Below are 12803 nucleotides of genomic sequence, written 5' to 3'. Positions count from 1 at the left end.
TTAGTTTAAAGATATTTTATTGTTCAAAATGACAAATGGATTAGACACAAGTTTTGCAACTTAGTAACGTCGTCTCGTCGTTTTCATTACTAGAAGTTTGTAGCAACCATAATATATGTACAACTGGTGTTTATTTGATATATTACAAATAGGAAAACACCTCAAGACAATTATTTGCTGATATTTGCCACGACTTCATCAGGAACATGTTTCAAAGCGTTAAAATGACTCTGACCTCCCTAGGCTTCTTCTTAAATCATCATGTAATGGTATCAGTATAAAGACATTTTAACTTATTTACATTGGATGATGCAAATATATCCTTGAATATATGTTAAAATAAAATTTGTAATAATTTTTGAAAATCCCTATCTTTTTCCACATCCTCAATAAAGTGATGAACACTGGCAATTGCTTCCTGAAAGCGTTTTATTTTCTACCACCTGATCACCGTGTGTATCGTAAATAATTTACAAAGCAATTAAAACTAAAATCTTCGAAAGATTGTAAATCACTACTTTTCAACATCCACTAAATTAAAGATAAATAATTCGTGTGTTAGGGGCGCTTTTCTGTGTCTATCTTCATCGTGAATGATCAAACTTTAACATAAGAATGCCTGTGCTGAATACATGCGTGGACATATTAAGTGCTATTCTGGATATATCAAATTGCTGCTTAACGCCGCGTGGTTTTTTAAAGATCGATCAGTGGACCAGCAAAGGGTTAAAAAAAACATACAATCACAGATTAACTATGACGACATTAAGACTTTATATCAAACCGAAAACAGTGCCAATATTATATGAATTGATAAAATCGTTTTATTACATATTTGATACGATACAAAAGCTAGTTAAATGTGTTATGAAAAGGTTAGCCAGATACTACACACAAACTTTAACATAATCTACACATCAGTCATCACATTTGATGTAAGTTTAGGAATGTTGATTTTTGTAGTCAGTCGATTGTAAATAGAATAATAAAAATAAGATCTTAACATTTGCACTTTAAGTACTTCCTTGTAAAAAAGTAAACAAAGGTTTCCAAAAAAAATTCGGATATCGCCAGAAAATTCAAAACAGAAAGTCCCTTCATAAAAATGACAGTCGCATAAATTCTATTATGTTGACAACAATAGACACATGTTTACTACCTAAACTGAAAGTTGAAGTAAAGAGTCAACGTTGGTAACTTAAAAATAAGTATTAGAATAATGTTTGTTGCCTTTCTACATTTTTGTAATAAGAAAGGGTTTTAAAACTGGTTATATTGGAAAATTAACGTAACAATTTTCTGTTCTAATTACTTCTCACCATTGCTCTCCTCTGTAGCGAACCCGTATAAATACAAGTATACAGCACACAAGGGGGAAACCATTCCTATCCAAATGTTATTTAAAAATCTGCTTCTGGTTTTCGGAAGCGAGTTTATAAAAAGTCCTATGTGATTGATATTAAAGTTTAGTCAATTGTATTATCAATATTCAACAATTCAAAAACATTGCCACCAGTCAATTTAAACACTTTTAGTAAAACAGTTTGTACTTTCGTTATGTCATACATTTAAATGCAGTTTGAAATTCCAACACTGGAAGTTTCTTTTTGCAATTTTTCAAAAATTAACGTAGGCGTTTGGCAAGAATAAAGAATTTTAAGGTAGATCTTAAAATATATTTTATTTTGCAATCAGCAGTACATTGTCAGAGAAGGTAAGTTATATAACATAAATTCTTATATAGAATCCTGTTTACTTATGTGCTAAAGGGAAGAACGAATCATTGATCGAGTTTTATCTCTGTCCGTTAAGAAATTCATACCGACGAAACAATAAAATGTAACTCAAGGACTACGTAGGATGCCCACATTTGCGTGGTTTTTTTCATAAACATTTTTAAAAACATTTTGATAAAAGCACAGATTCAAATCTAAACAAGAAGTATACATAAAAATACATGTATTAATGAAAAAAGAACAACTGCTACAAAGAACGCGAGAATAAACTGAATTCAACACAGTTTTAGTCTAAATTAAAGTTACTCATTGCACTTTTAAACAAACTCAAAAATCTTACTTTTAAACATATTTGGAAGTGATCGATAATTCATAGTTCAAATTGTCAGTTTTTCCGTTGCTAAGTATGAACAACAACCGTAGATTACTTATTCTTTTTCGGTTTCCATTTACAGTTCCCCCCCTTTTCTTCGTGTCATTTTTCAGAAAGACAAAAGAACACTATCTGTTTGCAATGACGAATCAATAGTGCATTGAAATAACAAAAACGATAATGTAGGACACGAGTGATTTTAGAAATTTAAAAGATAGAAAGTAGAATATTTACAGCAAATATTTCAAATGGTGGTAAATGATTCGATTTTAATAGTTTGATATTCAATCATTCAATCAAAACGTTTAAAGTTTATGAGTGATGTTATTGATTTGCAACTCATGAAAAGATGTCATAATATACAGTATAATGTATATTTATTTTTAAAAATATCTTTATTAATTGCAAATGAAATTTTTTATAGTTAAGTGTGAATAATTTTTAATCAAAACGCTATGTGAAGATGCTGTTCGGTGTGAGCCAATGCTCCGTGTTTAAGACCACACTTGCAATTGATCATGTTGACCTATTAATGGTTTATTTCTACAAATTGTGGTTCAGATGGAGAGTTGTCTCATTGGCACCCATACTACATTTTCTTATATCTATATAATAGAAATGAAATACTTTTAACAAAAGAAAAGACATATGAGTAGTTACTTATTAATCTATTTTAAGAAATTTAAGTCAAATGGTGGCATACCAATTTCTTATTAATAGTGTTTTTGGCGTTAATAGCAACCGTCATTGCGGATAAAATTTATCGAAATTCAAATTCTTTTCGGAAGATTTCTCAAATCATATTTCTGTGTTACTGCAGAAAAAACAGCGGTTATTCATTCGTATAAAAACTGTATATGCTATACTCATAATCCAATCACATGGCATAACAATTGGCTCTTCGCCGGAGTTATGTACACGAAAGGTTAATCTAATGACAGGAACATGGAATAGGGGTTTATTCTAATCATCAAGCAATCAGATTGTTAAGATATAACTAGTTAAAGAAGAAAAGCTGCTGTGAACGAATATAAGGTTTCATGAAGCATTATATAAATGGTGAAATGTTGTTTGTTATATGATAATACTACTGAGAAAAAGGAGAAAATAATTAGGATCACCATCTAGAATTCAAATGAGAGTAACACTTTTTAAATTTCCTGCTCTCAACTTTACTTTCAAATTGTTTAGATCTCAAGTCCCATGTTATATTAAGCAAAGTTTGTATATTATTTAGAGTATTTTATGACCTTCACTATCAACGCGACAGGGGACGATTATACGAAATTTTTCATAAAACCTCGAAATTTAAACCATGAAATGAACACAGCTGGAACATGTCATGCACTCATGACAGATCTCATATGAATTGTGAAAGATTATCCAAGAACGTGAACTTTACTTTTCGTTGACGATTGGGTATTCAGATCTATTCATTATCCCAATGAACTGCCATATTACACTTCTTTGATATGCTACTGCACTTTTATTGATATTAATTTACAGAAAATCATTTAAATGAAATATGACACTCAATGATTTGTACAATATTACAATTGGCACCGTATTCAATTTAAGTATCTTTATACCCATATCCTCTTCGTATTTTCGTTTTTAAGATCTTATGTAATTTGTTTAAATGAAATTGTGTGTAAATCAATATACAATATTATAGGTTAATGTTAGAAAATTTATGAAGGTTGATAACCTCTGGAAGGACGTTTCGTGCAAAATACATAAAATTGATAATTTTCTGACATTGGCCTCATATTGTTTTTTTACAGCGGTTAAAATTGGTACACATTATGTTTATATAAATAATAGCACAAGCAAAACCTAATTTTCCACCCTCAAATGAACCCTAGTGTGTACAGACAAGTGACGTAATATTAAAACGACATTGGAAAAATACTAGTTTGTATTGTATTTGTTAGATACAGACAACGGGACCTGTTGTAGATGTGGTAGAAGGTATAGGGAATTTCTTTAGCAATTTTTCGAAAATTGTATTGGAGTTTTGTCAATGATAAATGAACTTGTGGGTAGATCTTTAAATTGTATGTAGTTTTGAGAATTCAGCAGATTATTCTCTGATCAGGTAAAGTATAATTTATTTTATTTTATAGTGCATCCTGTTATTCATATGTGCTATAGTCTGTGATGTAAAAATGTATAATCCATGTCCGCAATATCTCTAATAACCCAGTAATGTGTTTAGAAATTGGGGAATATTTCAAAGAGACAACAACCCAACCAAAGAGGAAACAACAGCCCTAGGCCACCAATGGAGGTTGTCCTCAGCTACCCTCTAAATACAATTGTGTACTAGTTCAGTAAAAATGGACGTCACACTAAATTTCAAAACATATAAATGAACTAAAATTAAAATTGAGACTGGCTCAAATATGCGGAGGGGTTAAACATGTTTTGTGAGATATCAACCATCCACCACTACTTCAAGCCAATGTAGAATAAAGAAACACATAGCAATACACACAGTAAAGGTATTATGTCTGTTTGTTTTGTTCATGCATCGTTGTCAATATAATGGATGTGATGCGACTGTCAAACAAGTGATAATTTTAGCTAGTTAAAAACTTAGGTCCAATCCACCGTTGTTTTTATCTATTGGTTTGGTGTGTTTGCGCTTTTGATTTTGCCATTTGATTAGAGACTTTCAGTTTTGAATTTTCCTTGGAGTTCATTTTTTTTTTGTGATTTTACTTTTTTTTATGCAAAAAAATATACATCAACAATAATTGAACTCAGGAAATGTTGTTCTTTTTGCTGCATTTTCTTTAAACAACATGAAAAATAAGAAATTGAAATTTGAAATAACATTAAACAGTTTATATAAATTTCGCAGCTTAAAAATTAAAACAAAAATATCCAGAACTAAGATGCCAACTCTCTGAGGCATTGGTTTATATGAAAAGCATTCGTGCGTTTACGGGCATCTTCACGTCCTTCCAATTTTAAGCGAGCATTCAAATAACATAATGTTCTATTACACGATGTATTCAGCCAATTGTTTGTTTTATAATTGATAATTAGTTCTAATGTTATTAAGGAAATGTAATAAAGTACTTACGGAACAAACATTATTTCTAGCTTATTCTGCATAATGACTATCACGAGTACGCTTAATGAACTTTAAAAGGGCAGGTTTATAGGCGAACCAGGCTATCATTTAAATGACTTCATAATGTCGCGCATAAGACGTTTGATCCATAGTATTTCAAGTACCAGAAATTTTCTTTCACTACTCTCAGATTTTACGCGACATGTAAACGTTTTATAGGCCTACTGGATACCTTTATCTTTTAACTGATAAAGTAGATCTGACTGCTTGGCATTTTCCCATCTTTATTCTTATGTTAATGGGCGTTTTAAAAAAAAACGCGAATTCTTGTCCCAGCCACTTTAAGAAAATGTGTTTGATCTTTGTAAGTATTGTTTTGTGCAGTCAGTACATTGATTTAGATTTAACATTTTTAAGCAAAGAAGCAGTCTTTTTTTATAGGGATTGATAAGATATTGTTCCCTGAATGGTAAAAAATAACCAAAATGACATGTCCCTAGACCGCCTGTTCAACATTCATACCCTAAAATATTGTAAAAAAGGTAGAAATAAATTTTATTTTTACTTAATATAAGTTCTTTAATAATTCAAAAGTATGTTTAGAGCCAACATATTTTAATAAACAGCTTTTGACAAAGGATTTTTAATTTTAGAAGGTGTGTCCCTGACCAAATGTCCACTACGAAACGAAATTATTAAATTTTGCTAATAAACAGTTTTATAAAATCAATCTTGTTTGAAAGAGAAATAAACATAAGGGTTTTAAAAAAGAAGTGATGCTTTTATAACGGCAGTTAAATTGTTGTTAAAAAATTTAGCACATCAAATGGACCAGAGTGATACCGTATTTTTGTTAATGTCTACTACGAAACGGGTCAAATCTCCTTCGGTATCTGGTTTTAAAATTATGAAACAAATTTCAGTGTAAAGCTTAATACGTGCTTTGATGAATACAGTCAGTCTTGTTACTATTGCAATAAAGGGATTGTTGGATAAAAATAAAACATGTGAATATGTACACGGTCACCTACGAAACAAGTAGGGGAGAAAAACGTTTCGTAGTGGACACTACCACTACCATGCAGTCTTTTTAACTCATTTTTCAATTATATTCGTGCAAAACAAATAAAGAGGGTTATTTTTATGTAATTTTCGGTATGTTTTTATTACCATAGAATAGGGTTGATGTCAACTACAAAACTTTTTGTCCACTACAAAACGGTTTTGTCAACTACGAAACGCATCAAAATGTCCCCTACGTAACATGAGATGTACCTTCATATGTGAAGTACTATCTAATCTTTTCCGATAAAAAAAAAATGGTTCTCCAATTCAGAAAAAATGAGATATTTTTAGTATATAAAGTTAACCAAACAGGAATGTCTATAGAAGACATTTAAAATTGCAATAAGATGTGTGTTTAGAAGCAGTTCGTAGTGGACAAATGTCCCCTACGAAACAGTACATAAATTCTAAAAATGATATCATTTTAAAGAGTATTTAAGATTGTACTTTTTGTTTACAAACAGGTCTTAAATAGAGGTATTCAAAATAACTCTTGAAAATAAAAATTTAGACAAGTTGATTTTTCATTTTTAGGTCTGAAATTCACGCTTTTAATGAAAAACGCCCACGTATAATCCAGCCCTCCTAACGTAAAATATTGATTTAATCATTTATTAAAAAAAATAATTATCGAAACATTCATATGGAAATTATCTCAATTAGAATATCAATCTCTTAGCTCAACGTACTAATAGAATGTTTATGTCTTAAAGTTATCAAAGGTACCAGGTTTATTCCAACACACGCACTAATGACGTCAAATAACGTCACTTAAAATCAAACACTTCGACTGACAGATAATGGTTAAAATCAAGCGTATTGACGAACTTTTCCAGTGAGGGACATACCTCGAAAGTGGTTTATTTTGGTCCTCAATGCTCTTCGACTTCGTACTTTATTTGGCCTTTTAACTTTTTTGGATTCGAGCGTCACTGATGAGTCTTTTGTAGACGAAACGCGCGTCTGGCGTATATTATACTATATACAAAATTTAGTCCTGGTATCTATGATGAGTTTATTAATTTGTCAATATAGCAGAACTATAAACAACTGTTATACAATTTAAACCTAGAGTTCCAAATGGTGAAGTTGAAATCATCCCTTCGTAAATTTAACGGACGTCATCACGAGTTGGTTGACCGTTATGGAATAACCGTTTCTCAGGTAATATAATGTTCCTTTTGTCGTAACTACAATACCCTTCCCTTTTCACGATTGTGACCAACCGAATTAGACTTTTTACCAGATTTGTAATAACATAAGCAACACGGCGGGTGTCACATTTTTCGTTTTTGATTTCTTAAAAACAAAAACGAAAAACGAAAGTGTTTTCATTTTTCGTTTTTGATTTTATAAAAACCAAAATGAAAAACGAAAGTGTTTTCATTTTTCGTTTTTGATTTCTTAAAAAGCAAAACGAAAAACGAAAGTGTTTTCATTTTTCGTTTTTGATTTTATTAAAAACCAAAATGAAAAACAAAAGTGTTTTCGTTTTTCGTTTCTGATTTTACAAACAAAAAACGAAAAAGAAAAGTATTTTCACTTTTCAATTTTGATTTCTCAAAAACTAAAATCGAAAAATGGAAACTCTTTCGTTTTTTGTTTTTTGTTTTTGATATTTCAAAACGAAAAACGAATGGACGCAGATATACACGGACCGACAATCCATTTCCTTACCACAAATCTGCTTGCAGTAAAGATAATGATCTATTTGATATATCTCTTAAATTTATTTTAAAAGTGCCGAAAGTCTTATTAGTAAAAATATTCACTAGCCATTTGAAACAATTCAGTATCAAAATGATCAAGTTTAATTTTGTTTTTGATACTGGTTGTTGCTAGGTAAACAACTGTGAGATGTTTAAATAAAGTCTACTCCAAAAACTATGATGTATGACATAAGTAATTTTTGAAAACTCGAAAAACGAAAGTAGAATTATTTGCTGCTAATATCTAAATGATTGCAAATACATCGTTTTCATAGTTAACTATTCTATCAATCAAAACCATTCAATCGAAATTTTATAAATATGTCATTATTTAAATGCATATATGAAGATCAGCTAACCATGTTTTAGTTACTGTTGTAGAAAAATCTGATGAGCTAGCTATAAATACGAGATTATCGTAATACTTGTATATTGATAACAGACCAACAGTACATAACTGTAAATATGGACAATATAACAGTTTCGGAAACTTTGCCAAATGAAACAGAAGGTCCGGTTATTCGAAATACTTTCAAACGGAAACATTCAGATTCTGTTGATGATCATGAAAATACAAAGAAGCAAAAGGTATGTCTTCAAAATGAGCAGGCGGAGGATGATATCAAAGATGAAAAGGAGACGTTGCAGTCAGAGAATTATGTCGAAAATAAAGAAGAGAACGCAAGACCAGTACGTTCAGAAATAAATGAAAGTAGTACCGCCCATTTAAAAGATGATGATTTCAGCCTCGATAAGGAGAATGAACTGAAACCTAATTCAACTTTCACAAAGGTGAGAGCAATGAAGAGTCAAAAGATTTGGACGACTTTATTTCTAAAAATGAGGATAGTCAACTTGATCAGAGCGAAATTTCTTGTGAAAAAGAGAAGACAGAAGACACAGCCATTAATACAGTTTGTGAAACTGCATCAGAAAATGATACTAATAGCCAGAATAATGATGACAGTTCACCTACAGGAATCGATAATGAAAGCAACGGTACACCCTCAGTTCCAGAACCAGAACCAATAACCAGGGAAGAAGCGGTAATAATTAAAAAAAAAATAATTGAATATTATAACTATTGACTGATTCAAACAAAAAATTCTCTGAAACCGATATTATCAAGATGCTTGATTTCTTGATTGACAACATATTTGTAACGTTCGGAGGACGTGTTTTTCAACAGACTGTCGGCATCCTAATGGGAACAAACTGTGCCCCTCTACTTGCCGACTTGTTTCTTTATTATTATGAGGCTGACTGCATGCAGGAACTTCTTAGGAAGAAAGATAAGAAGTTAGCAATATCCTTTAACTCTACTTTCAGCTATATAGATGACGTTCTTTCACTAAACAATTCAAAATTTGGTGACTATGTGGAACGCATCTATCCCATCGAATTGGAGATAAAGGATACTACAGATACATTAAAGTCGGCTTCATATCTTGACTTACATCTAGAAATTGACAATGAGGGTCGGTTGAAAACAAAACTTTACGACAAAAGAGATGATTTCATCTTTCCAATTGTGAACTTTCCATTTCTAAGTAGCAACATTCCAGCAGCACCTGCATACGGGGTATATATCTCCCAATTGATACGATATTCCCGTGCTTGCATTTCCTATCATGATTTTCTTGATAGAGGGTTACTGCTCACAAGGAAGCTATTAAACCAAGAGTTCCAAATGGTGAAGTTGAAATCATCCCTTCGTAAATTTTACGGACGCCATCACGAGTTGGTTGACCGTTATGGAATAACCGTTTCACAAATGATATCGGATTTGTTCCTCACGTCGTAACTACAATCCCCTTCCCTTTCATGAATGTGACCTACCGAATTAGACTATTTACCGGATTTGTAATCACATAAGCAACACGACGGGTGCCACATGTGGAGCAGGATCTGCTTACCCTTCCGGAGCACCTGAGATCACCCCTAGTTTTTGGTGGGGCTCGTGTTGTTTATTCTTTAGTTTTCTATGTTGTGTCATTTGTACTATTGTTTTTCTGTTTGTCTTTTTCATTTTTAGCCATGGCGTTGTCAGTTTGTTTTAGATTTATGAGTTTGACTGTCCCTTTGGTATCTTTCGTCCCTCTCTCTTCTCTTGAATTGAGTTCCATCTGAAAAACGCTATTTTTGCAAAACTTATTTCGCAAAGTAACTTTTGTATTCAATATATAATCAAAACTTTCATTAATTACATATAAGAGAGACATTACCTGACTAATTTATATACTCCAATTTGACTCAAATTATCATATGTTATCATGGGTATTAAGCGACATACTAAGATGTTTCACTAAATTGCAGAAACAAAAAAAGAGAAGAAAAAAAACGCACAATTAACAGTGTATACGCTCTTCATAATGGATCAGCAACTCCTGCGTATTTTAAACCAGACACCAACTAATTGATAATCGAGATTGAATTCTTTTTATTGTTTCAAAATATATATGAGTCATCGTTTTACCTGTATAAGAATGATATATTATTTGTGTGCGGATCTGTCGAGGAAATAGTTTGAGCTTTTGATTTTGCCAATTGATTAGGTTTTGAATTTCCTCGGAGTTCAGTGGTTTTATGATTTAACTTTTTGAAGTGATGACGAAATTGAACCAAACATACTGTTAATATTATGAAAGTTGTACGTTATTATAAAATTGAAAAAAAAATGTGTATCCTATTTTTTGGTCGAATTCTTTGTCCTTAAAAAAACAAATAAAATTGTAATGTTATACGAAATATATTCTGTTTTTTGGTTTTAGAAAAAACATCCAAAGTTATACAGACTGCTACGAGAAAATGAAAACAAGAACATTGGTTTGAAGGCCAAATTTCCCTTTTCAAATATAAGCGTGGCGCACCATGTTGCTTATGGAAGCAAAGGGAAAAGTTCAAAGTACATCTCAACATGTTCCAGTCCTTATGCAGCATATAACTTGCTTGAATTAAAGAGAAGTAGAGGAAGTAACAGAAACAGAAACAACAATGACAAGATCGTAGAAATTGATGTCAATAGACTACCTTCAAATGTCTCTATTATTGATCTTACAAGCGAAGAACTCAGAGAACCATACGAAGTACGTGATGAAGAAACTAACAGAAAATTTCATAAATTTGCTCAAAAATATAGGGAGGTCTTGCTTGTAGGGAATATACCTGCAAACTGTCTTCAATATTATTGATATTGCACCAGAAATAGGTCTCTTAACAGTAAATAAATGTTTGAGATCGAAAGTAAAAACTGTCGATAATTGTTTTAGTAATATTTATTCATGTCATAAGGCCACAAGCATGTATTTAGCGACTTCTTATCAAAAGCGTAATGTGATATAAAAACTATTTATTTGTTCATCGTTTTTGTTCTTTGCAACATGCATTCGATTTTTAAAACTGCGTGTGATGTAATTAATGCTAAACCCTTTCACGTTCCGACAAATTGGGCGTAAACTTATGGAAAAGACACTATTGAAATTCAATCGAATATAGCATTCATACTAAAGCTCACACAAAGGTCATTTTGGGTCCATGTGAAAGATAATTAATCAAATATTTAAAAAAAATAACATTTCAGAAAATTTGTCTTTGCAAGTCACGTCTCATCTTTCCAAAAGTCATGTAACTTGCGGGAAAAAAGTGAAAAAATCAAAATTCTTGTCGTGTGGAGACATTTTTATGGGCTAATAGGATATAATTTTGGTGTCAAAGCAATGACCCAAGTCTGATATAAACAGAAAAGTTACCATTATGGTATAGATGGGGGAAGTACGTGCTATATGCCTCGGAATGTTGATGCCCGCAACATGCAAAATAACGGACTTCATTCGTCCAAATCTAATCCTTGATACAAGTTTAAGGCTAAATCATGTTCATTTGAGCAGCAAATAGAACTTTGACTTTAAAAGTAAAGATTCAATGAATTACCAATAATAACTTGGTGTTTTGGGCCCATAATGTTGGAAATTGAAAGTAAAGTTAAGTTACGTTAAGTTTTAAGTTACATACAAGTTACATTTAATATAGAAAAATTAATTTTTCACATCTGGCTTTGAGATTCAAATATGCATCTTCCTGCTGTGGGTTAGTACAGCTTCCCACTGCACCTCTGGAATACCAGTTTAAATATCGAAATTTTAGTAGTTAACTCTATCATTAACGAAGTGAGAGAAAAAAAAAATCAGCCTGTTTTCGTTTAGAAATTAAGTGTTGATATAACATATAATTGTTGTAAATCTCATCATTTTGAGCAAATATGGGATAATATCATACCTTAGTCTACCATTTATTTTTTCTTAACTACTTTATTTCAACAAAAGTGTTGTCGGTATTTCCATAACAAAGCACTTAGTACGGCGGCTTTGTGAAAAATTGTTCACATCTTGCTACACAAGCATGAAATTTGGCATAGACCTTTCTCAACTATTACTCTTTGATTTCACTTCCGGAAAAATTCAAAATGGCATATAACATATTCACCATGTTAGCCCCATCTGATAAGTTTGTGAGGTTTTACAGTAAAACCCCGGTGATTGTGTTTGTGAAGGCAAAAAACTTTGGATTAATATCTGTCAATGGCCTTTCAAATGCACTAGGCAATGAGTGATCACACACACTTATTGTGATCCATGCCTTTGCCAGTTGTGATACGGTTCTTTATTTGCTTGAAAAGGAAAAAAGACTGTGATGGAGACATTGATGGCATTTGAAGATGTGACTTTAACATAAAGAATAATGATTGGTCAGCCTAAATCACCCTAAAACATAAGCTTCTTTTAGTACAATTTCCGCCATGTTGGATTTTACCGGAAGTAGGGTTTTTACAGACATCTTAT

General features: G+C 31.7%; 1 protein-coding gene across 1 annotated transcript; it reads left to right on the top strand.

Moving 5' to 3' along the window:
• The first annotated feature begins 8430 nt into the window (after positions 1-8430).
• Positions 8431-11297, top strand: LOC139489895 (uncharacterized G-patch domain protein DDB_G0278987-like). The gene is made up of 3 exons (XM_071276741.1): positions 8431-8677; positions 8758-9011; positions 10737-11297. Exons 1-3 carry the CDS (start codon positions 8431-8433, stop codon positions 11154-11156), a joined length of 921 nt encoding a protein of 306 aa, XP_071132842.1. The 3' UTR covers positions 11157-11297.
• Positions 11298-12803: the final 1506 nt, after the last annotated feature.

This window comes from Mytilus edulis, chromosome 9 (assembly GCF_963676685.1).
Source record: "Mytilus edulis chromosome 9, xbMytEdul2.2, whole genome shotgun sequence".
Taxonomy (NCBI): domain Eukaryota; kingdom Metazoa; phylum Mollusca; class Bivalvia; order Mytilida; family Mytilidae; genus Mytilus; species Mytilus edulis.
Note: the sequence above shows the minus strand (reverse complement) of the source record. Positions and strands in the feature narration are given on the sequence as shown.

Bases quoted from the DNA above. Each gene is read 5' to 3' on its own strand.
- LOC139489895 (XM_071276741.1), top strand. From the start codon at position 8,431: ATGGACAATATAACAGTTTCGGAAACTTTGCCAAATGAAACAGAAGGT. The intron at 8,678-8,757 runs GTAGTACCGCCC...ACTTTCACAAAG, and splicing joins ACGTTCAGAAATAAATGAAA to GTGAGAGCAATGAAGAGTCA. The intron at 9,012-10,736 runs GTAATAATTAAA...TTTTGGTTTTAG, and splicing joins CAATAACCAGGGAAGAAGCG to AAAAAACATCCAAAGTTATA.